This window comes from Martes martes (assembly GCF_963455335.1).
Source record: "Martes martes genome assembly, chromosome: 5".
NCBI lineage: Eukaryota > Metazoa > Chordata > Mammalia > Carnivora > Mustelidae > Martes > Martes martes.
In genome coordinates, this window is record NC_137892.1 from 19,166,055 (window position 1) to 19,192,043 (window position 25,989).

Sequence of the window (25,989 nt, forward strand, 5' to 3'; positions counted from 1 at the left end):
TTATTTGAAAAAGAGAGATGCTTCATGCAAGAGAAGGGTTGAGAAGGCAGAGTGGGAGAGGGGGAGGAAGAGGGAAAGAATCCCAACTGGACTCAGCACTGAGCGCTTGGGGCTCAGTCTGAGATCATGACCTGAGCCAAATCCAGGAGTAGGACCCTCAACTGACTGAGCCACCCAGGGACCCTTAAGTGAGGCATTTCTAATAAACTTGTGCTCTTTTTGCTTAATGATTATTTACAAAAATTTATAATGTATTTGTTGTTTGTTGTGCACTAGGTTAGTCTAACTCAACTTACTGAAATAAGAAAATATGTAACACACAGAAACTTATAAATACTACATATATTTTTCTTTTGTATAAATCAACTTTTTAAAAAATTATTTATTTATTTGATAGAGATCACAAGTAGGCAGAGAGACAGGCAGAGAGAGGAGGAAGCAGGCTCCCTGCTGAGCAGAGAGCCTGACTGGGGGGGGCGGGGGGGGGGACTGCCTCGATCCCAGAAACCTGAGACCACAACCCGAGCAGAAGGCAGAGGCTTTAACCCACTGAGCCACGCAGGCGCCCTTAAATCAATCTTTCTTAAAGAGAGCAAAAATATCCATAGAGCTTTATGGTCAAAGTAAATTGAAAAGTTTTCAGTTTCAATTTTGATGCCTTTATTGTTGCCGAGAAATTTGCTAGAATGATAAAATAAAAAGACCTAAAACACACACACACACACACCCCTTATGTTAGAATAAAACTATGTAGGGCAGGGGCTCCTGCGTGGCTCGGTTGAGCATCTGCCTTCGGCTCAGGTCATAATCCCAGGACCCTAGTACTGAGTCCAGCATCTGCTTCTCCTTCTCCCTCTGCCCTTCCCCCACTGCTTCTGCACTCACTCTCTCTCTTGTTTTTTTTTTTTAAATAAATAAAATCTTTAAGAAAAAAACCCAAAACTATGTGGGGCAAGTATTAAAGAAATGCAAGTTGCAAGAGGAAAAGGAAGGACTTCAAATTTCTATGAAAGAAAAGCATTTGTTAAATGGCTGATAAAAGTGTACTGCTAAGGTATTCAGATTCCACAGGCTACATTTTAAAAAGTGATGTAACCACCTTATTTTTAAATGTTAATATTTATAATTCTCTGAAAGCTACAGCCCCTGAAACTATAAATAGCATTTTCTGTCTTTTCTCTTTTTAAAACAGTTGATTCATACTGAATATATGTAGCGCTTATAAGACTGTTGCATATACTTATTTCATATATTTCACTTAATAAACTGAGTTACGGTAATTAAGCATACAGTTGATCAACACAATAAACGCATTATGATTTTTTAAAAAAATTTTTTAAAGATTTTATTTATTTATTTGACAGAGAGATCACAAGTAGGCAGAGAGGCAGGGAGAGTGGGGGGAAGCAGGCTCCCTGCTGAGCAGAGAGCCCGATGCGGGGCTCAATCCCAGGACCCAGGGATCATGACCTGAGCTGAAGGCAGAGTCTTTAACCCACTGAGCCACCCAGGCGCCCCTGTGTTATGATTTTTGGTAAGCTTAAAAACCTGGGATGAATGTGTTGAGGGGCGCCTGGGTGGCTCAGTGGGTTAAAGCCTCTGCCTTCGGCTCAGGTCATGATCCCAGGGTCCTAGGATCAAGCCCCTCATGGGGCTCTCTGCTCAGCAGGGAGACTGCTTCCCCCCCTTCTCTCTCTCTGCCTGCCTCTCTGCCTACTTGTGATCTCTTTGTCAAATAAATAAGATCTTTAAAAAAAATGTGTTGAAGTGGTTCGCAGTGTTGTAAAGAATTATTTAGTCCAAACACCCAGTATCAAATACACAGCTTTTCAGGATATGACTACCTTTCTAGCTTCACCTTCTAGCTTCTAACACTTGAAGCCCCAAATTCAAAGAACTACTTACTGTCATAATTTTGTGCTTTTGCTTAATTTCCCAAAGGGATCAAAATCCTATTAGGTGCCCTGGGATAAGAGCTCAAGTCCCCATGTATATTAGTTGTATTTAAAGGCTTGGAAAACTCCTAATAAAGGAAACTGTTTAAATTTGTTTCTCCAACTCTAGAACTCTTTTAATATTCTGTAAAATTAATGCTCCACAGAACACCTTTTAGGCAAAGCATCTAGCAAAATCTTAAGACATTTAAAACTTTTATTTTCAATTTTATTTATTTATTTGACAGACAGATCACAAGTAGGCAGAGAGACAGGCAGAGAGAGGAGGAGGAGGCAGGTTCCCCGCTGAGCAGAGAGCCTGATGTGGGGCTTGATCCCAGGACCCTGGGATCATGACCTGAGCCAAAGGCAGAGGCTTAATCCACTGAGCCACCCAGGCGCCCCTAAAAGTCAAGTCTTTAAAGCCTTCTAAGCTTCATCCAAGAGGCAGCCCTTCCCCAGTATTCCCCCAGGCTTTGCAGCCCTCAACACAGCTGTGCAAAAACTAGCTTGTCACCTACTCCCCCCGAGGCTACAAGACCTGGGTCCAGTATGACCATGATTCCTGGCTCTTAGCAGCGGCTCAAATGGTTGAACAGACCAATGGAAAGCGGCAACTGTAGGAAAGGAGTGGGCAATTCACAAGTTTCTACTTCAGATGACTGGCCTACGGAAAATACTCAGAAGGAATATAAGACTGGCAGGAAAAAGGGAGAGTCCATTTTGGATACGTGGGAAATAAAAGTGGAAAGGTCCGGTAGACAGCTGGAAATATGGATCTGAAACTTGGAAGAAAGATCTGGAGATCTGCAGACTCTTACTATGAAAGGTGGTAGACGGAGCCATGTAACAAACAATCACATGACCCAGGAAAACAGGACTGTGTGGAAAAAGTAGAGAGCAGAGTAACCCAGGGAATACTAGTATCTAAAAGCATGCCAAGAAAGCTTCTCAAGCCAGAAAACTCAGAATTCTCCCTTTCTCCTCCCCCCCTCCCCCAATCTACTCCGTCTGGCCCATCACTGAGCCCTGTCACCTCTGCCTGTGGGAGCTATACAAAACCCAACTCCTCCTCTCCATCGCCACTGCCACATCCAGCCTCAGTCTAGACCACCGTGAAAGCCTTAACTGTATCCACCCCTGTGCACACCAACCCCAAGCATTCTCCATAGCACCAGAATGGCCTTTAAAACATAAGTCATGCTTCTGCTTAAAACCCTGCTAACTGCTTCCCAGTGCACTTGATCTGGCCCTTCTTACCCACCTCTCACACTAGCTATCTACCTGCCATCTCTACAGCCACAATGACCTCCTTTCTCAGAAGGTTCCTGCCTCAGAGACTTTGTGCTGGTGGTTTTCTCTAACTGGAATGTTCTTTTCTGAGACTTCCAGCTGACTGATGACCCCCTGTCAATCAGGCCCAGATAAAGACACAGCATCTTATCTAAAGCTGCTACTGTAAGTCAACCAGTAACACAATACTCCTCTCATTTTTTCTTAGCATTATAATATTACAAAAATTAGTTTTTAAAATTATCTATCTCTTTCTCTGTGAAGCCGGAGTTTTAATTTGTCTTGTTCACTGCTGTATTCCTAGTGCCTAAAATCCCCTCTGGCCCACAGTAGGCACTCAAGTACTCGTTGCATGAATTATTAAGGGAAAGCAGGAAACTGAGAAAAAAACAGAAAGCTGGAAAGAGAATCAGAAGACAGCAGAGGAGCGCCTGGGTGGCTCAGTGGGTTAAGCTGCTGCCTTCAGCTCAGGTCATAATCCCAGGGTCCTGGAATCGAGTCCCGCATCGGGGTCTCTGCTTAGCGGGGAGCCTGCTTCCCCCCATCCCCGCCTGCCTCTCCGTCTGCTTGTGATCTCTGTCTGTCAAGTGGATAAATGGAATCTTTTAAAAAAAAAAAAAAAGAAGAGAGCAGAAACTAAGAGAAGAGCCTTGAGAAGGAGGAAGTCAAAAAGAATGATGACTAAGAAGCCACTGAATTTGGCAATTCCATCTTTGGTGCCCTTTAAAGGGGCAATTTCAGAAGAGAAGAAGAGGGAAAAGGCAGATTACAATGGGCTAATGAGTAAATGGGAAGTTCAAGGGGAAAGGGCAAAGGGAAGGAAAAAGATGGAATACTATTTTGAGGGTGAGAAAAGACAAAAGAAAGGAGAATAACTGCTTATGTTTTCTAGCTGAAGGGAAGGGCCAGTGGGAAAGGGGACTAAAGATAAAAAAGGAAAGAGGGCCAGGACAAGGTCCCGGATGTTATAGGAAGAAATGGGATCCTAAAGCCACATTAGTCATCTCTTCTCTAAAACTATCCCACATGATTACAGTAAGATGTCTATTTTACGTTCAGAAACATCTATTCCCTGGAAGTAATTTGTTATTTGCATAATTCTAACACAGTTTGGTCTACAAAATCATTACTAAAATGCTGATTATGTTTCTTAACTCTTAAAAACACACACTGGGGTGCCTGCGAGTAGAGAGCTGTGAGATTTGCAGGCAGTGCTCATGTAGTTCAGAGAACAAAGGTGTTTTAAGAGAGAGAGAAAGACAGAGATGTAGGGATGGATGTAGACAGGAGAAAGTGTGTGGGCAAATGATAAAGCAAATGGGACACAATGGTGATATGGGCAGAATCTAAGTGAAGGATGTACAAATGGTCTTTGTAGTTATTTGTGTAGATTTTCTCTAAGTTTTAAATTATGTACAAATAAAAAATTAAAAAGAGAGAGAGAGAGAAAGGTAAAGTTCTTACACCTAAACTAAGCAGGGAAGGCAACTTCCATGAATGGTTGGCAGGCAACTACCAAATTTCTCCACAGACTTTCACAACTACTTCAGGAATAAGCAGCAAAAATGTAACAATAGTGGATAAAGGGATGAAGCATAAACCTTTATGGCATTTTACTAAAAGAAAATGCTCAAGCTATTGCATAAGACGATTTTCATTACAGAATGCTTGTATAAAGTGGTTAGATAATTCTCTATAATCTAGCATTCTTAATAAAAAGTCAATTTTTGGAGGGGCGCCTTGGTGGCTCAGTGGTTTAGGGCCTCTGCCCTTGGCTCAGGTAGTGATCCCAGGATCCTGGGATCAAGCCCCCCCATCGGGTTCTCTGCTTGGCAAGGGGACCTGCTTCTCTGCCTACTTGTGATCTCTGTCTATCAAATAAATAAATAAAATCTTTTTTTTTAAAAGTTAATTTAAAAAAAAGGATTTTATTTGTCAGCGAGAGAGTGCACAAGCAGGGGGAGTGGCAGGCAGAGGGAGAAACAGGGTCCTCACCAAACAAGGAGCCCGACAGCGCACTTGATTCCAGGACCCAGGGATTGTGACCTAAGCGGAAGGCAGATGCTTAACCAATGAGCCACCCAGGTATTCCAAAAGAAGTTAGTCTTAACTGTCATTAGAAAGCAATACTGGGGCACCTGGGTGGCTCAGTCGGTTGAGCATCTGACTCAGGTCATGACCTCAGGGTCCTGGGATCAAACCCCGCACTGGGCTATGCAGTTGGCACAGAGTCTCCTTGGGACTCTCTCTCTTCCTCTGCCCCTCCATCTGCTCACTCTCTCTCTTTCTCTCTCAAATAAATAAATCTTAAAAAGAAAAACCAATCTGGTCTTTAATACACATACAGTATAAAGAAAACCCAATAAGATCATTTCTTGACAACTAGAATAGAAAAAAGTCTGAGGCACCATTTCTGTTCCATCTTTAACAGAATAAGCAGAATAAGGTTAAGACTGCTGGTGGTGGGACACCCTAAGAAAGGAAAAAACCTGAAGGTTGAACTCTATAAATCTGATCCCTTTTCAGTTTTACAAATGGTTACTGATGAAACAGCTGCCTACCAGTATTATAGTACAACTGGGGGGAAAAAAAAGAACTAATAATATTCCCTATGTAAGGGATATTAATCAGATCAAGTACACATATAGAACTGTCCAAAATAACAATGACTAAGAGGCACCTTCTCCACTCCACTTCTCTGTGGAAAGCTGTGCTCTCTCTCCAAGCCAAAGTCCCATCTGGGGAAGGACGCTCTCCTCTCCGAACTGAGTAAGCCATTAAAATGGAAAACACCATTTTTTTTTCTTAGTGACACGGACCTACTCTGTTACTATGACCCCATTCCAAGGCCAAAGAGCTCAGCTAGAATCAGTTGTAGACTGAAGTGAAAAGGGTCCCTCTCTCTAAGAGGGAGATGGAAGAGCAGTTCTACTCTGAAGTTTAAACTTATGAAATCCTTGGGTCAAAGTTTAATGTGATAAGACATCAACATAACACGGTCCACCTGCTTAGGCTCTAACGTCCGAAGGAATGAATGACAAGCCATATTCAAGTTCTAACACACTCACAATTAATTTCTCTCCAAACAGCGTGCCTCATTTCTTTCCAGTAAATCAGCACTAAAAATAACATAGTCTAAGCTCTTACTCTCTTTAAACAAATTGAATCACTACTCATACACCTTCTACAGAGTGTTCAAGGCAACTGTTTGAGTATAAAACTAGGATTTTTATGAGCTTTCATTGTTTACTTAAATTGGAATGACCATCCACTACTCTTACAGGCTTTCCTTAAAACAAGAGTTGTTAAGTAAAGGTGGCTCATGAAATTAAGCCATTTTACTTTTCAAGGTTAGCGCGTAGAAGGATAGATGACTGAGTAAAGTACTACAGAGCTGAGTATCAATCACTCAGCATGTGCGGAAGGCCTAAGATGTGCACAGGACTGAGCCAAACTCCTCCCTGCCTCCCAGGGCTTACAGTCGACTTGGCAAGACATGACCTAAAGCAGTACCACTATGTGCCATACCTTTTCCGAATGTTTTCACAAAGAAGACTCTGATGGCAGGCTAGGGTGGTCAGAAACTAGCTTTAAAGAAGAGGAAGATGAGCCAAAGGATGAGGGCAGGATTCTGAAAGGGGAGAAGGGCCCTGCAGGCAGCAGCCTCTCTGTTTACGAAATAGGAAATATTTTCACACCCGCACTCATTGGAGTCTTGGAGGATAAGAAGCTAAACGACATCCACAGTTTACAGACGGAAAAAGTGAGGTTCAGAAGCCTGGACTAGTCGATACGATAAGCAATGAAATGTCCAGCAGCCCAGTGTAGGAAAGAATGAGGAAAAGAACTCACCAGAGCATAGGACCTGTGGGGGCAGAGCATTTAGAGAGGAAGAACTGACCAAAGACTAGTAAGGGACCAGCACAGCAATAGCCTAGTGAGAGGTAATAAAGGCACAAATTTAAAAAACACACAGAACAAACTAGACCGGTAACACTTGTTTTAAACTTTAAATCACCAAATAAATAAATAAATAAACAATCTTCCTTTTATAAATCAGTTTCAGGGAGGTGAACCTCTAACCAACAAATTCTCTAACATCATCGGAGATTTTTAAGAGGTTTATCAATTAAAACGGGAGCTGTCAACAGTATTACTGGAATTACAAGTTCACACATTTCGGGGCTGCCTCAACAAGCAATACTTTCTTCCCAACTCGGTGAGCGGTATTCTGCCTTTTGCTGCGATCTCCCAAGATTTTTGGATTTTTCCGTTCAGAACCGTTTAATCTGGACAACCGCGGATCGGCTTATTTCCATATGCAAGCCCTGGCTCTTCAAAGAGCAGGGACCTTATAAATATTCGCAGGATAAATGAGGCCACTATCAGAGGCAACTCTGTGCCAGCCTGCTCCCCCCCAAAAGTTACCAAACATTCGGAATCAAGCCCGGAAGAATAACCTTTCAGCCACCGTTCCCAGCCTCCCCAGCCGGGGCCTTAATTAAGTCAGGTCCTTACGGTCATGTTCTCCCAAAGTAAATGCCACAGTGCCATTTCCCGCAGATGACAACCGCTCCGTCCCTGCCATGTCAGCCTCTCCCGAGCCGGACCCGAGGAGCTGCGGGCACCAGGGAAGCCACAAGGCGGCCGGGCGGCGTCAGGGGCAGCGTCTCCCCTAGGACAGGGGACAGAGGGTGCTCCCCACGCCCTACTCACCGCGACGGGACGGCCGTGCTCTGGGCCGTCGGCGGCGTCGAGTCGCGGGGCCGAGGCCGGCGCGGCGGACGCCGGAGCGGCGGCGGGCGCCGGGGCCGGGGCCGCGGCCGAGGCGGGCGGCTGCCGGTGCTTGCCGGCGCGCTTGGCTTTGGCCTGGATGCAGCGCTGGTGCAGGGCGAAGGTGTGCTGGCGCTCGAGCTCCAGGCGCTCGGGCGACACGGCCTCGTAGCGGGCCTCGCAGGTGCTGTGGTGGCGCCGGCACAGCTCGATGCGCCGGCGGAGGCGCTCCATGACCGCGCTGTGCCGCGGCAGCGCGAACTCCGCCATGGGGCAGGTGGGCAGCACCATGGGCCGCGGGCTGCACGGGCCGGGCCCGGGGCGGGCCTCTCGGGGCCGGCTGGCACTGCGGGCTCCGCTCCCCGCCGGCGGCCCGGCCGCCTCACGGCCGCGCCATGGCCCCGCGGGCTGCGGAGCGGGCTCGCGCGCGGCGGCGGGTCTTCCTCAGGCCCCGCTCGGCCCGACCCGGGCCGGCGCTCGCTGCCCACCTCAGGCCTCGGCCTGTCCCCGCCGCCCCGGCCCCATTGTTTTCCGCGCCGCCGCCGCCGCCATCTTAAAATTGTTTTCAGGGCTCTCGGAAGAGGGCGGGGCCCCAGCAGGCGACCCCGGCGTCATGGCTGATGAGCAGGCACTGCGGCCAATCAGAGTAAGCAGAGCGGGCCGCCCGAGGGGTGGGGGCGAGCACGCAAGAGGCGCGTTGGGGCTCCCGAGCGGAGTTTAAAAGGAACTCTCAAGTGAGGGGCGGAGGGAAGCCCCTGGGCGGGCTTGAGGGCCGGGCACAGGGCCAAGTGTGACCGACGGGAGCCGGTCTTAAACGCCACCCCTCGCCGGCAGGCCCTTCCGGGCCCGCGGAGGAAAGGCGCAGTCCGCGCAGCGTATCGTTAACTGCCTGCCCCAGACGCCCGCCTGGCACTACAGCGCTTCACCACTTTCTTCGCCTGCAGCCTTTTTGAGTTGTTTCCATCAACTCAAAAGTAGCCACCCTTTTTCAATGTCAGCTGTTTTTCGACCGCATTCCTTACGTCCAGCCTCATCATTGGTCGAAATTGTCCATGAGTGAGCTGGAAGAGGCTTCCTCTTGCACCATTCTGAATCACTGTCAGTTTCCACTGGATATAAAAGTTTGAGCAAGTTTCAAAAGTACTACTTAAAAAAACTAAAAAAAAAAAAAAAAAAAAAAAAGACCCCAGCAGATGTGAAGAGGATTCTGGCTCCATTACTGGGGACTAGAACTGTAAAGGCTGAAGCTTCAGCCAAAAAACAGGGAGCCTGGCGGGCCATTAAAGGACGGTGGCTTAGGTAAAATTGAGTCACTCAACAAAATCCAACCAGAGACAATTACGTTTAGTATTATAACCAGTAGGCATAAGGGGTGGGAGACCGGGGGTGGGGTGGGGCGGGGGGAAACAGAAGCAGTGACTCAGTACTAAAACTAGGTAACTAAGCCTGCGTTGCCCCAAGAGGTAGGAACAGTCATGGGCAACCTAACTGCTAAAAAGTTAAAACAGGTGCCAGGACCACCACCAATTCAAACATTTGTTACAGTAACTTTTTGCTAGGGCCCACAAAAATATTTTATTTTAAAATCAGAAGGAAAAAAAATTCTTACTCATGTAGTATGTTTTTATATCAATGCTGTAAAAAAATAAATACAAGAGGCTCAAGGCAAAAGTGTCCAGAGCTCATGAAGGCCACATCAATGGTTCTGGGTTTTTTCCCCCCAGTCTTCAAACATATATTTTACATTAGAATTAAACTACTTTCTAATAGGGGAGAGAATAGTAACTAAGAGTTACTACACTCTTGTGTACTTCCCTTCCAGCAAGGAATCCAAAAACCTTTAGCACATACTTAAGAAGTTTTGACCTAACTTCAAAAACGTCGGTGAAATACTTAATATGTGAAAGATAGAGTCTGATTCTGAACATTCTCTAATAAAAATTAAGAGTTCAATGGCTCCCATACATCAAAGAATGTTATCATAAAATCTTTTTTTTTTAAATATTTATTTATTTGACAGAGATCACAAGTAGGCAGAGAGGCAGGCAGAGAGAGAGGAGGAAGCAGACTCCCCGCAGAGCAGAGAGCCGGATGCGGGGCTCGATTCCAGGACCCTGGTATCATGACCTGAGCCGAAGCCAGAGGCTTTAACCCACTGAACCACCCAGGCACCGTTGTTATCATAAAATCTTAAAAAAAAAAAAAAAAAGAGGGGCATGCCTGGGTGGCTCAGTCAGTTATAGCTCTGCCTTCAGCTCAGGTCATGATCCCAGCATCCTGGGATCAAGCCCAGTGTCTGCCTCCTTGCTCAGCAGAGACCCTGCTTCTCCCTCTCCCACCCCACCTGCTGCTTGTGGTCCGTCAAATAAGTAAAATCTTAAAGAAAAAAAAATTATCTACAAGTTACTGGCCCCTCCCCCATTTCTGAGCTGCTATCCTTACTCTACAACAGGAAATGCTGACCCGCAATCCAGCAGAGAAAGAATGCCCAATCTACACTGAATTGACTGGATCAAATCCAGACGGTGACATGAAGTAATTACTCAACCATCCACATTTTCTGCAGCGTAACACTTGACTTGGAAGTTACCATGAAGAAGTTCAGTCAAAAGCAGACACTTAACACAGGGCTTTAATGTAATACCATTTAGTGACGTGACAATTTGAGAAAAATGGAGAGTATTTTGTGGATAAGAGAAATTGAGGAACACATCTGATGGAGTGGAGTTTTACAACACTGTGACAAGACAGCCAGCACGGAAAACTATTAATTTAAGTGCATTTTAAGAGCTAAATACTGCTGGTCATTCATTAATGTGTCAGACATTTAATCGGAAGGGTGCACCTTCAACAAAGAGAAAACCAAGAAAATATTTTTTTTTCTTTTTTTTTTTTTGACAAACTTTGCTACTAAATAATCCCGGAAAGGCAATGAACCTTCTAGTTTGTACTTGTCATTCCACAGATCAGCTGGAAGAAACTGTTAGGTGAGACAAGAGATGTAAGGTCACCAGACAGTGAGGAAGGCAGGTTTCTGGAAATGCAATAATCCCACACATTTGCTTCAAGGAGAAACCTGCAGACATATTTTCAGGTCTTGCTAATTAACTGTTTATTTGCACTCAATACATTTGGGAAAGTCTGCTACATAGCTAAGGTCACTGTGACCACATAACAACAGATGAAAAGGATAAAGCACGGAACAGCAAGAAAAATTCATCCCACCCTCCTAAGAATTTCAGTGAACCAGTAAAAAATTGAAGATAAACAAAATAAACAGATACAGCCTTCATCTTTTACGAATATACTTCCTCCCCAAATCTCCCCAATATAAACACTTTGGAGTGTTTATATATTCAGTGCAAGAAACAGTGTCATCGGTACATTTGAAACACCTCTGAAGAAAGAATAAAGCTAAAACAATTCTGAATACATTTCAGTGTGGTGTAATAATGATATTACACTAGAGTGATGGGGGAGAGGCTCTGATAGCACCCATCTGCATTCCACATGAAAAAAACAAATCTAAGATCACTTTTTAAAGAATTCTACAAGCCACATACCCAAACAAAAAAATTTTTTTTCAACAGGACTGCTTTATCATGTAATTTAAGACACAAATGTTACATGAACTGCAAATGAAAACTTAAAAAGTTTAGCAGCTAAAAAAAAAAAAAAATAAGATAATTCATGCTGTATGTCACTCCTCCCATAAATACTTTTAGCCTGTGTTCAATTACAGTCAATTCTGAATTGGCTCACCTCTGGCTTAGACTTCTCAAGTCTTTACACAGAGTAAAAAGAAATGGATAAAGATGAAGACAGTATTCTATCCTGTACTTTGACCCTGGAAAGGTGTGGGTCTGCTTAAAAAAGGAAGAAGAAACACACTTAATCACAATAAAGCTTAACACTATGCGGAGCGTATAATCATTTTCAGCGACGGACTGCAAGCTGCGCTGTGAAGAAAATGCATAGCAGAGGAGAAAGCTGGGGATCTGGGGCAACAGGGAAGGAAAGAGTGTCAACACAGTGGAAGTGATGAAAACATCTGCGTCTACTTGGGAGCCCCCACGCCCTGGGAGCATTCCTTAAACAGCCCCCTGCTCCGGGCGGCTGGCGCCCAGACTCCCCCAGTTTGGGAGGCATGACTGCCCGCGTGCCACCTTATGCCACTTCCTCCACTGACTGCAAAGCTGTCTGGGAACGGAGCTGTTCCAAGGGCAACAGAACACACACACTGTATGGTCTAACCAACATCAAGAGGAAAAATTTCTTCTTTCTGTATGTCTATTTTTAATACAACTGAAACAGAACCTTTACATAAATTTGGGCTTCCATCCAGTCCATCTCCTCAGTTTCCTTAGGAGGAACTGGGCGATGGAAGCAAGCAAAACAAGATTATAACCACAACGACTGCACTTTCAACATGATTATCAATTTTAAGGGACAGAGAACACTTGAATGTTTTGTAATACCAAACTTAAAAAACAAATTTGGTTCTAAAAACTGCAATTCATCCCCCTAGCATTTCTAAAGGTTGGTGTTATTTCTGCACGGACAGATTAATATATTAAATTAAGCCAAGATTTTAAAGACTGGCAAAGTTCTATCACTCTATTTTAAAAAACAAAGATGTTTAAAAACAAAAACGAAAACAAAATACAAGTTAGTTGCTTCATGTTACATTTCACAACCATTAATGTTATATGCTTTCTTTCTACAGACACAGGGTCCTTTATGTCACAACTGCAATTACTGACTGCTTAGATGTTTACAATTACACGGGCTAGTGTTCGACTGGAGCCTGTCGATGGTGACGTCTGGAGGTTTTCTGAGTTTCAACCTAAGGTGTGCCAGGCCCTCTCCTAGGACCACGCTTGCAGGGAAAGGGGAGGGAGAGGAAATCACAGATCAAGTTCTTAAGATTGTTTCACTCTCTTCGTGGCTTTCTGTTTCTTGGTGATCTGTTCAAAATTTCATCCTCCTGTTGGTTGAAAAAATGAGAAATTCACTATAATTAGCAATGCTTTAAATAAGTGAAAACTTCACCAAGCTTTCAAGATCAGCCAGGCTGAGGGTAACCCATCTGCAGCAAAAACAAGAGAAGAAAAACAATTAGAAGAAAATGTACCAGCAACAATGGTTTTCTCAAAGGCAGCAGGGTTCTGTATGCTCTAATTTTGTCTGTACTGTTTTCTGTAAACATCCACTTTCCTCAATCTAACCCATCAAAATTTTCTTTAAAAAGGACCAGATGCCCTGCTTTCCCACGTGATCTTGCTCAATCCTGAATAACCTACTGGCCTGTGGGCACATTAGCCCCATTCTGAGGCTGAGAAAGCTAGGGTCTCAGGGAATGGAGGACTGTCCCAGCAGGCCCCACACAGCACTCAAGACTGTAAGCCCAGGGCTCCTCGTACTCTACAGAGCGACTTCTATTTTGTGAGGAAGATTGGGGAATATAAAATACATGTGTGAGACCGGTCCCTACCTGAAAGAAGTACATCTAGTTCAAAGTCTACATTGTAGTTGAGACAGAATATAGCCACAGAAGGCATCAACAGCATTGACCTTTATCGATGGAGGGGCAGTTGTAGAAGCTGGAATGGAAACTGGGTAGGGTTTTTGAGGAAGGAGCAGACTGAAACAGAGCAGTGCTTGCAAAAGGGCCCCAAGAAAGATGTAGGTTATTCTCTCCCTCATACATCCTACTATTCAATCCACCCAAAATCTGTACCCAGAAGCCCAGTGAGTTCTCACACTCTCCTCTACCCCTGCTCGTAGCCACCGTTATCTTGCCTCCCAACTGGTCTCATTGAGTCTCCCCAGTCTGTAGAAAACACAGCAGCCAGAGTAATCAGATCCTGTCATTCCTGTGCCCCAAAGCCTGCAATGGCTGCCCATTTCACCAGGAGAAGCCAAACCCACACCACCACCTAGGATGCCCCACCTAATCTGGAGCCTTCCCCACCCCCGACTCTACTGGCCCACGTGGTCTTCTAGACTACTACTTCAGGCCTCTGGGCTGGCTGTTGTCTCTGTAGGAATGTTTCTTCCCATGGACATCTCTACAGCAAAGTCCTTTATCTCTTTCAAGTCGGCCCCAGGGTCACCTCTCCAACAAGGCCTACCATCTCTAACACTGCACCCCACCCCACCTCCAGTACTTCCAATACCTTTTCCTGTTCTATTTTTATTTTTCACAGCCTATCACTTCCTAACATATTATTTACTTCATTATAATGCCTACTGCTTATTGTCAGTTTCCTCCCACTGGAATTTAGATTCCCCAAAGGAAGGGTATCTCTGTCTTGTTCACGGACAATGTGAGGCCCATGACGAGCACTCCATAAATACTTGTTGAATGAACAAATCCATGAACAACAGGGGCAAACATTTTAGAATACAATAAAATCATTGTTCAAGAAATACTTTTTCCCCCCTCCTAACCACTACACCACCAGGGAAGGAAATACTTTTTCAGGGCACAGTGAGGAGAGAGAAAGGAGACAGACGTGTTGGATAATAACCTGAATCTGAAGTTACCATCTTCACAAACACGTTATTGGTTTTCCCCTGAAACCTTCTGCTTACTCCAGAAAATCAATTATAGCAGAGAAAAACACTTCTGAGATTCAGATGTAGTTTAAAATGATCCAAGGAAATGCTTCCCTATGTTGCTAAGAATTCCACTTTTAAAAAATTAATCCTCACAGATTCTTTTCTTACTGCCACAGCCCATGAAAATAATCCTCTGAAAATAAACCCCTACTTAAATGCACCTTCCCCGAGCTGCTTGGGATGGAAAACGTACTCCCCCCTGCCGTTACCTCTACTTTAGGTTTCCTGTCGTCCTCCTCCTGACTGGCAGTGCCCCCGTCTTCTTCAGCATCACTTTTCTGCTTCTCTTCTGAGACAGAGACCAAAAGAACAACAAAATGAGCAAAACCTCATACTTGTTTTTGACGAGACCAGCAGCCTTAGAACACACTTCTGGAGTCTAGGGCAATCTTTTTCGTCACTTGTTTCTGAGTTTGAAACACCTTAGGGTCTTGCTTAAAGCAGATATTCTGGGGTCTACTTACCAAGCTTCTCTTCGCCCTCCTCCTCCTCATCTCCCTTGTCCTTTTCCTCTTCCTTTTCTTCTTCTTCCTCCTTCACATCTGGTTGAGGAGCATCGGTCTTCTTATACTCCACGGGACTGGACTGTTTCTGAAATATTCCCCAAGGTGCAACAGTTTTGTTCACATTTTTATGTACTACATTATCATGTAATTATTGAATGCCTATGAGCAAAGTTCTGCACGAGGCCCTATACTAGCATAGATAAATAAAAGTATTAAGACATTCCCACCCTGAGAGCTTTCTCTTCAGTGAGTGTGTGTGTGGGTCAAAGGCAGAAGGAAGAGTCAGAACAAAGGGGTGAGGCAGGATCATGCAGATCTAAACACTCAAGATGACTGAGGCACGGACACACAGACAGAAGCGTGGTGGGGAAGAAGGCTGAAAAAGGAACTTTGGAGATCAGGTTACAAAACATATCAAATGCAAGGTGAAACACAATCCTCATTTAATAGAAGCAGAGTGCCTAAACAGAATATTCTCTCCTGGTTTCTGGATTGCATACAACAAAGACTAAACAAGAAAAACTTTAAAATAAAATAAGGCTGGATTATCCCCACATGTCTTTTTGGGGGAAGGGTAGGGATAATGAGGGAAGAATGGATAATGAAAAAAAATCAAAGACTGAATTATGAAGCATATGGATACAAACAACTACACCAAGGAGGAAAAGCTGGTTTGGGCCCAGATGGCTGGTTTTGTATCTAAGTTGTTGGGTTTTTAATTTTTGTTTTCTAGAAAACTTCTGCCAAATATTAGGGAAGAGTATTACAGCAGGCTAAAACACCAGTAGAAACCGAAGGCCTATAAATCCTGCTCCCATCTGGGCACCATAAATGCCCAGTGAGAGCAGTGAATAAGGTTTCAGATGTGGCCCAGTCATTACTGAGAAAACCTCAGGCAACAGATCTTAACTAATATAAAAAGAGTTCTTTTTTTAAAAGTGACTAACAGAAAAGCTCATACCTTTCCAGAGCAGCAGAAGAGGATAACGAGAAACACGGGCAGAGCTACAGTCAAAATGTAGACCACCCAGAGCCATGGGCGCTCCTCTGCGGCCTCAATCATCTGCCCCACTACACCTGGCTGAAAAACAGGACAGGACAGATTTCAGGTCCTTGGTTTTGACACCAAATACAGGCTGCACTGTTTCACTGTTCAATTTCTGCATGTCACTACTCAGGCTCCTCCTCTGTCAAAGGGTTCAAGCCAACATAATCATACAACCTAAAAAGGAAGTAAGAGAAAAGCCTCCATTTCCCCCCCTACTCTTATCATCAAGGTGATTTCCCTTTCAGAGATGTGAACGCAGGTTTCTTAATCACCTGCTAGAGGCCCCTTTAACCTCAGGGCCAGTGAATGAAGAATTTCTTGATCTCAGTAATCTCTGGCTCTCCCACTCACAGCTTGGTCATGTGGCCAAACTGGGGGAAAATTATGTATACTGGTAAATCAAGATTCAACATTTAAGAGTGCATTAAAATACCCTAAATGGCTAATTTTTTAAATCACGTTTTAGCACATTAATTAAAAACAAAACACACCCTACCCATAACACAAATAGGGAATCTAAAAAGTCATTACATTAGACTAATGAAATCATGTCCAAACACCCAGTATTTTGTCTTTAGCAAGCATCCGGTCACATATTTTATAACAATATTCTCAAATAAGGGAAAAGGCAAATCTTAGAAGATAGGCTGCCATAAAAGAAACGATTTGTCACCAGCAATAACAGACATAAATGCATGAGAAGCAAGTGAGAACGAACCTCGGCAGCCCCGTCAGCAGCTTTCTTCAGACCCCATCCATCGTTGGCCCAATCATCAACTACTCTTCGATCCCCACAAACAATGAAGTTGTCAAAAAAAATGTCTGAGGTCATGGACCACAGTTCCAAACCAATAGCACTAAAAGGAGTCATTTTGAAAGGTTCCAGATCTTCAAAGAAATCTGGATTTGGTATTTTCCGGGGCTTCCAGATTCCCTGGAGGAAAAAAATACAGTTTTTAAAACATTTCAGATAATGAACAACACAAACGTATGGTGAACCTAAATAAGAATTAAGATGAATTCTGCATGATCAACGAAGGTAAGTGCTGACTTTGTAAAATGTAACTGAGTACCAGGGAATAAATGATGAAGATGTCTGGACTCCCAACTACTTTCAATTTCTAACCTCAGCCCTGACCTTGACCCAAACCAACACCTGCTCTGCCTGGCATATTCCAACAGACTCTTATCAACGAACAGCCTTGAACAAGCACAGGCTTGCTCAGTGGTGATTTGCAATGTATATGACCTTCAACCAGCAAGCGTACTTCTTGATAATTAGCTAGAAGAATAGTTACCACACATACCCAGACGTGCGCAGGGTTGAACACTGCAGCAAAGACTCTGAAAGTAAACATGGGTGGAAGGCAATCCACCCAAATGGCCATCCACAGAACAGCTAAAGGGCCGGGGGTTTTTGTTTTTGTTTTAATTAACATATAACGTATTTGCCCCAGGGGTACAGGCTTGTGAATCATTAGGCTCACCATTTCACATCACTCACCACAGCACATATCCTCCCCAATGTCTATCCCTACCATCCCGCTCCCCTCCAGCAACCCTCGGTTTGTTTCATGAGATTAAGAGTCTCTTATGGTTAGTCTCCCTCCTGACCCCATCCTGTTTCATTTTTTCATTTCATTTTTTCCCTCCCTACCCCCCACAACCCCCTGCCCTGCCTCTCAAATTCTTCATATCAGAGATCATATAATTGTCTTTCTCTGATTGACTTATTTCACTTAGCATAATACCCTCTAGTTCCATCTACGCCATTGTAAATGGCAAGATTTCATTTCTTTCAATGGCTGCATTGTGTGTGTGTGTGTATATATATATACACACACATATATATATGTGTATACACACACACACACACGCGTATATGCCACATCTTCTTTATCCATTCATCTGTGGATGGACATCTAGGTTCTTTCCATAGTTTGGCTATTGTGGACATTGCTGCTACAAACGTTCGGGTGCACGTGCCCCTTCGGATCCCCACATTTTATCTTTAGGGTAAATACCCAGTAGTGCGATTGCTGGGTCACAGGGTAGCTCTATTTTCAACTTTTTGAGGAACCTCCATACTGTTTTAGAGAGTGGCTGCACCAGCTTGCATTCCCACCAACAGTGTAGGAGGGTTCCCCTTTCTCCACATCCTCACCAGCATCTGTCATTTCCTGACTTGTTAATTTCAGCCATTCTGACTGCTGTGAGGTGGTATCTCACTGTGGTTTTGATTTGTATTTCTAAAGGGACATTTTACTTAAAGGGCTATTTTAATTTATTTTATTGCTTGACTGCACAACTAAAAATACAATTACAAACAGAAATGTATACACACAGTATAGGCACAGAGACACACACTCGTACCTTACATTATAACGGAGGACAGGGATGCCTGGGTGGCTCAGTCGGCTGAACATCTGACTCTTGATTCGGGCTCAGGTTGTGATCTCGGGGTCTTGAGATTAAGCCTGATGCCAGGCTCCATGCTCAGAGCACAGTTGGCTTAACACTCTCTCTCCCTCTCCTACCCCTCCCACTGCATGCTTGCTCACTTGGTCCCTCCCTCTCCGAAATAAATATTTTGTGAAAAATAAGATACGATAAAGGGGGACAAAGTGGAAATTAACGATGACAAATCATCTAAGACAGAAACTGAGGAGACCAGGGTCTGAGTGGTCACCATCTGTATGCCTAGCATTTTGTTTGCACCTCTCAGTCTTTTCACAGCTGAGATACTGAAGCGAAGCACTGAGCGGACTCGCAATCAGGGAGCCCCCTCCCGTCTCCACGGTTTATCCCACCAATTGCCATCCCACCGATCGCCAGTTTGGATCCAGTGGCTGCGAAGCCCCTATCACACGACAGCAAGCTGCCCAAATCACAAGTTTCTGTTTTTCTTTTCTGATTTTAAACACAAGTTACAAAGCAATCATGAAACCTCTTTCCAGTCCCTAGGTTTATTTTTTTCAACGCTTAACATATAAGCTCTCTCTCAATTCCGAAGTTTGGGTTTTTTTGCATTTAGTTTTTTTTTAAGCTGGGCGGGGAGCCTCATGCAGGTCTTCAACTCACCACCCTGACTCTTGAGACCTGAGCCCAAATCAAGAGTCGGACTCTCAACTGACTGAGCCACCCAGGCGCCCCTGAAGTTTGTCTTTAATTCAATTGTTTGAATACAGTGATCAACTACGCCACCTCCCTATAGACAAAACTTCTCTCCAAACAAACAGATCAATGAGGCAACTCAACCATGAGGAGGCACACACCTGGTAGTTAGGATTGTCAATCATGGGAGGCTTCCATTTGCCCTTATAATTAGGGTTGTCAATCATAGGTCGCTGCCAGACACCACACCCAGGGGCCGACTCACACTTGGGGTTGGCAATCTGAGGAGCCTCCCATTCTCCATCCATGTCTTCATCCCTGTGGAGGTAGAAACCAATTATAAATGGATTCTGTGATGCAGGACTAGGACGGCCACGCCAAGGCTCCCCTGAAGTCCTGCAGTAATGCTTCCAGGGTCACACTGTGTCACCAGAGTATCATTTTGTCCCTGCATTTCCAGTAACAAGGGTTTCTCAGGACAGATGCCTTGAAAACAACCACATAATTAAATTTGTTGAGCCCTACACTTAAATTGGACACCTGGCTATCTTTAATCAGTAACTTTTATGTTGATAAAAGAGCAGGCAATTTAAGAAGTTCACTGAAGCTCTTACCAGTCCTCTGGCTTCTCTGCGTCTGGATCAGGTACGTATTCGGGCTCATCGTCTAACCAGCCTTCAGGCTTTGAAGCGTCCTCATCCGGAATTTTAGCAGGGGCATCTTCATCCCTTACACACAACAGAAAAAGCTGGTCAGGACAACACTGGCCAAAGAGTCACAGTGTTATCCCACATTATAAATCTGAAACAGGGGCAATCTGGAAATATTTTGGTCATGCTTACTCTCAAGATTTAAAATAACTCCTTCTAGAAAACAGAAGAGAATAATTCATTCATCTGACAGTGGTCTAGAATTCAGAATACATAGAGAGCTCTTACAATTCCATAAAAAAGACAACCCAACTTAAACACGGGCAAAGGATGTGAACAGACATTTCTCCAAAGATACACAAAGGGCCAATAAGCACATGAAACGACGTTTAACATCGTTAGCCATCGGGGAAATGCAAATTGAAGCCACAATAAAATATCACTTCACACCCACTAGGATGGCTATAAGAATGACTGCTAAAAACAAGTGTTGGCGAGGATGCAGAGATCTCATAATGTCACCAGCGGGAAAGGAAAACAGCAGCAATTCTGCTCCAAGACAATGAAAACATAGAACCACCCAAACACCTATAATGACTGTTCATAGCAGCATGATTCCTAATCACCACCAAAAGAGGGAAACCACCTAAACGTCAGTCAACTGGGGCCTGGATAAAGTGCGGTGCTATCCACGTGGTGGAGTATTACTAGCTCAGAAAAAGGAATGAAGTATTGACACACACTTCAACATGGATGAACCCTGAAGTCATTATGCCAAGTACAGAAGCCAGACACAAAAAGTCATATATTACAGTATATGGATATCCAGAATAGGTTAATCTAATAGGTTAGTAGCTATGTCCAGAACAGGCTAACCCAGGGAGACAGAAAAAGGGTGGATTTTAGTATGTGAACAGTAACTCAAACATTTACTCTTAAAAGAAAATTTCATCAAGAAGTAGCTAATTTCAAAGTTTTATGCAGGCATTATGAAACAGAGCCCACATTAACTGGTAAGCAAAGACATCTTCTATCCTCTGCCAAGATTATGATTTTGACCCATGCTTGTTTTAAATTAATTGCATGAGAACACTGCAGAACACTGTACAACATTCAGCTGGCCCTTTTACTGAAGCTGAACATTCACACTCCCACCCCCAAATTAAAACAGCTAGTTAAGGAGTACAATACTGAAATAGGCGGAGTCCAGGTCTACGCTCACAAATATACAAATAAACTCAGTGTTTATACTAGTGCAGCATAAAAATTCAGGTACACATACTTTAAGGAAGGAAAAACATCAGCTAGAATTTAACTGCTCTTTGTCACTTTCTGACATTTCTAAAAGTCACTGGATCGTAGTTCCAATATGGCCACACACAAGAGTACAACCCTGCCTGTTTTCACTTTTCATCACTCTCCAATTCGTACCCAACAAGAAAGACTGTACAGCATATACTCAAGTTCACTCACACATGCTAAGCTCACTCCTACCCCTCTACTTACTGCACATGTTTTTCTTCCTCAGCTGGGAATACCATTCCCTATCTTCACCATTTGCCTGACTCCTTACCCTACTTCCAAGTCTCAGTCTCACTTCCCTGCTCAAGAAACTGGCCCTGAACCAGGCATAGCTGGTGCTCTCGTCACTCACTAACACCTACTACCAGATCACTCACCACACACACACTGACCTTGTCTGCCTGCCTCATCGCTCAACTGGGAGCTGTGTGGGCAGCTGGTATCCCTGTGGCTTCGTCTTCCACTGCCCAATACAGAGCAGAGAAGTCTTGAGTGTTGTTCAAATGGGAAAAAGTTCATTTTACAAATTAAAATTTAAAATTTAGGGCACCAGCGTGGCTCTGTTGGTTAAGCGTCTGCCTTTGGCTCAGGTCATGACCTCAGGGTCCTGGGATGGAGCCCTACTTCACACTCCCTGCTCAGCAGTCTGCCTCTCCTTCTCCCCCAACCCCTCCTCCCCACTTGTGCATGTGCATGCATGCGTTCTCTCTCTCTCAAATAAATAAATTAATTAAATAAAATAAAAGAAATAAAATCAAGCAGGGAGCCCGATGCAGGGCTTGATCCTGGGACCCTGAGATCGTGACCTGAGTCAAAGGCAGATGCTTAACTAAGCCACCCAGGTGCCCCCAAAATCTTTTAAAAAATAAATTAATTAAATAAAATTTCAAGACTTTTAAAGATTTTTTTTTAAAATTTATTTATTCATTTGGCAGAGAGACAAAGAAGGGGAAAGCAGGCTCCCTGCTGAGCAGAGAGCCTGATGTGGGGCTCGATCCTAAGACCCTGAGATCATGACCTGAGCTGAGGAAGAGGCTTAACCCACTGAGCCACCCAGGCACCCCATAAAATTTCAAGACTTTTAAATGTGAATTCATAAAAGCCCTAGAAAGGCCAAGCGAACAAAAGTTCTGCTACAAACCCACCATGTTCCCATGGGCAAACTCTATCATCAATTTCAGCATTTTGTGGCTTGTAAAATGGTATTAGGCAACCGAGATGATCACTATTGCCCCTTTTCAGCTATAGTGGTCTCCCATTTTTCCTACCATTTAGAGAGCACCCTAGATTATTGAAATTATGAGATTTTAGCCAACATCAGTTGCTTAAGCCATGTGGAACATATGAAATGCTGCACTGTGAAAACTCACCAGTCGTCCGGTTTGACAGCATCAGGATCTGGTATTTTTGGTCTTTCATCCCAATCCTCAGGCTTCTGGTCTTCTGGGTCCTCAATCTCACGTGAAGGATTTACAGGAGGAGTCATGTCATTTAGCAAATTTCCACTATTCACAACAGACTGGTCCACTAATATTTCAAAACTATTATCTGGATTCAAGACTGAAAAAAATTAAATGCAATTTAAAAAAATAAATCAACCACTCATTTCCCAAGTTCTCTTTACCACAGCAGAAGATCCTATTTCTAATAGGAAACGGAAGCACAGAGTAATGACCTCAGGGTGTCAGAGTCAGAAGACGGTCTTGGAGCCTTATATAGTTAACCCTCTCTTCCTTATCTGTAAATCATAAATGCTAGTTCCTCGGGATTTTAAAACTAAAGCAAATGACACATAAAATTTAAAGTTACAGAAGACTTCACTTATGGACATTAAAAACATCAAAACACCAAAGGTATATAAACTCATGCAATAATGGTCTGACACAAATGGTTACACACCAGTCAACAGGCAAATAAGTTTATTTATTATAACCACCACCCCCCAACAAGAAAAAGCCCATTTCCTCATTTTTTGAACTGGTACTACTACCACCTATGTTACCAAAATTTCCAAGTACACAAGTGTTTGATTTTATTTATTAAACCACATGTCTACTTATGGTTGTACTTTTGAGTCCAGTGGAACTTTAAATCCATAAACATATCTGAAGTGAGACTTACTCTAAAGCCTGGATCCCACACCTAAATGTCTCAATGGCAACTGACTAGGTCCCAGCGCATCCAGAATACTATGGAAAGCAGGGAGCACCTATGCCACTGGCCTCAGTGATAATGAAGGCCAGCAACGTTGTCAGTCATATGTGCTCTCACAGAGATATTCTTACACCTTTACAGCACGTTCAACTTTTTTTTTTTTAAGAGAGAAAGCACATGCATGTGTGCAAGGAGAGGGACAGAGGGAGAGGGAAAGAGAATTCTGAAGCAGACTCCCCACTGAGCATGGAGTCAGACTTGGTTTAATCCCACGACCCCCGATCATGACCTGAGCTGACATCAAGAGCCAGCTGCTCAACCAACTGAGCCATCCAGGCACCCCAGCATTCGACTTTTAATAAAACGCTACACATGTTTATACAGACACAGTCAAATACATATTACAATGTTGATATTTCAAATAATTTTAAATGTAATTTATTTTGCTTATTTCTAGCTTTTGAAGTCTATATGGAGTACGTATTACTTCTGTTACAAAGAAAAAAAAGGTGGGGCCCCTGGATGGCTCAGTCATTAACATCTGCTTTCAGCTCAGGTCATGATCTCAGAGTCTTGGGATCGAGCCCCGCATTGGGCTCCCTGCTCAGTGGGAAGCCTGTTTCTCCCTCTCTCACTGTGTCTCTCTCTGTCAAATAAATAAAAATCTTAAAAAAAAAAAAAAAAAAAAAAAAAGGAAAGGAAAAAGGTTACCGTATCCTTTAGGAAAAGAGGCCTGTCTATATATACTTAAACCAGCAGGAAAAGCTTCATTAAAATAAAAAACGCATTCCAGGGGCCCCTGGGTGGCTCAGCTGGTTAAGCAGCTGGCTCTTGGTTTCAGCTCTGGTCCTGGTCTCGAGTCCATTCCAGGCTCTGAGCTCAGTGCAGAGGATTTCTCTCTCTCTCTCTCCCCCTCTGTCCTTCCCCTCCCTTGCATGGTCTTTCTCTCTCTCTCAAAAATAAACAAATACATCTTTAATAATAAAATAAAAAACGCATTCCAATGTCCAACTGTCTAGGGATGCCCGGGTGGCTCAGCTGGTTAAGCATCTTGATCCCAGGGTCCTGGGATCGAGTCCCATACTGCGCTTCTTGCTCAGCAGGGAGTCTGCTTCTCGTTCTGCCCTACCATTCCCCTGCTGTGCTCTCTCTCTGACAAACAAAATCTTAAAAACACACACACACACAAACCTCAACCATCCAGGTACTGGAGCATCCACACTTCAACTGAAAGATAATTTGAAAACAACAACATGTATTTCTATTGTGTGCCATTATTTAACATGTTATCAACAAGAAAATACACAATGGGAGAACATGAGGGGAATCAGCAAAGCTCTTTACGGAACATACAAGCTTACTCTTAAGATGGTCTCAAACCCCACTTTTCAATTCAACCTATGGGAAAAGCAGCTTTTCTTGCTGCTGAAAAATTAAGTTCTTTTCACCACTACGATATTAAGTCAACAGAGACTCTTACTTGCAGGCTTTGGTCTTCTCCAGATATGTAATCTTTAAATTCAAGAGATGATAAATGTACGGTGCCATAATACCCCCAAATTAATATGTTTTCTTACTTAATGTATAAAGATGTGTCTTCTTATCAGTAAAATAGGTCTTCAGATCTGCATCTGGCCTCTTAGCATGCTTTTCTTCATATATACCCGTTTTGGGGTTTTTGTGGCGGAAGATGAAATGCAATTTATAGTCTTCTCCACATTTATCTGGACCAAACATAATCGTATAAGGGGTCTTGTCGTGGAACTGATCCTACAGAAACAAAAATGAACTATTTTTAAGTGACTCAATCAAAGTGTTCAAAAGCAAACTTTCAAAATATGCTATTTCCTCTAATAAAATCCCAGGTAAATTTCTGGCACCTTAAAGAAAAAGCTGATTCATTTGTGAGGCTTATATAGATACCACTGAAAAGGAATAACCCCGGGAGAAGAGAAAGAAATTACCCCGGGAAACTTACATGAGGATATATGAAAGTACTTAAAAACAAAACAGAGTAATGCATGTATCTAGACAGTTACTGCTTCTTTCATAAAACAAAGAAGTTTGCCAAAACCAAAAATTACACAGAACAGAAGTCAGGGATAAGGCACAATGGCTTTGAAATTCACATCTCAAATAAAAAAGAAGCATCGAAGTCAATATTACCAATCCTCTAAATATTTCAACAGCAGGAGAGGAGGCCTTCATTTTCTCAGGTCTTACAAGATTCTCTTTCATTTTCTCTAAGATTCTTAAAAGACAACTGTGGGTGGCCATATAAGGAAACAGGAAGGACGTACCAGGTTGAGTTCTGGGGTTTTGGAAAGCAGTTTCACGTAGGCACCACCACATTCTATTCCATTTTGGAAATTAACCTCATACCTGATTTCAAAGAGAAAACCGGAAAATCGTAGGCATTTTGAAAGATCAAATTTCTTTGACCAGCCTTGGTCACATGTTTTATCACAGGCCATATGTTTATCCTTAAGAAAAATTCTATCCTATTGAAGACCTTTTTTTAAAGTAATTTTTATACCCCACAGGGTATAAAATTTTATACCCCACAGGGGCACCAATTCACACCCAAGATC

General features: G+C 43.4%; 2 protein-coding genes across 6 annotated transcripts in view; both read right to left on the reverse strand.

The window, feature by feature from the left end:
- The window catches only part of MAML1 (mastermind like transcriptional coactivator 1), a 45,667-nt gene extending 37,138 nt beyond the window's left edge, over window positions 1-8,529 (reverse strand). The window contains exon 1 of the mRNA XM_080803455.1: window positions 7,944-8,529. Coding sequence (XP_080659581.1) covers window positions 7,944-8,291 — 348 coding nt within the window. The 5' untranslated portion in view covers window positions 8,292-8,529. The remainder of the gene's footprint in view (window positions 1-7,943) is intronic.
- Window positions 8,530-10,614: 2,085 nt separating this feature from the next.
- The window catches only part of CANX (calnexin), a 35,052-nt gene continuing 19,677 nt past the window's right edge, over window positions 10,615-25,989 (reverse strand). For all 5 annotated transcript variants that reach the window (XM_080804309.1, XM_080804310.1, XM_080804312.1 and 2 more), the window contains 10 exons: window positions 25,699-25,780; window positions 24,976-25,168; window positions 22,615-22,804; window positions 19,907-20,020; window positions 19,454-19,610; window positions 16,897-17,112; window positions 16,092-16,211; window positions 15,089-15,215; window positions 14,834-14,913; window positions 10,615-12,987 (listed from right to left, as the gene is read on the reverse strand). In XM_080804309.1, coding sequence (XP_080660435.1) covers window positions 12,934-12,987; window positions 14,834-14,913; window positions 15,089-15,215; window positions 16,092-16,211; window positions 16,897-17,112; window positions 19,454-19,610; window positions 19,907-20,020; window positions 22,615-22,804; window positions 24,976-25,168; window positions 25,699-25,780 — 1,333 coding nt within the window. In that variant the 3' untranslated portion in view covers window positions 10,615-12,933. The remainder of the gene's footprint in view (window positions 12,988-14,833; window positions 14,914-15,088; window positions 15,216-16,091; window positions 16,212-16,896; window positions 17,113-19,453; window positions 19,611-19,906; window positions 20,021-22,614; window positions 22,805-24,975; window positions 25,169-25,698; window positions 25,781-25,989) is intronic.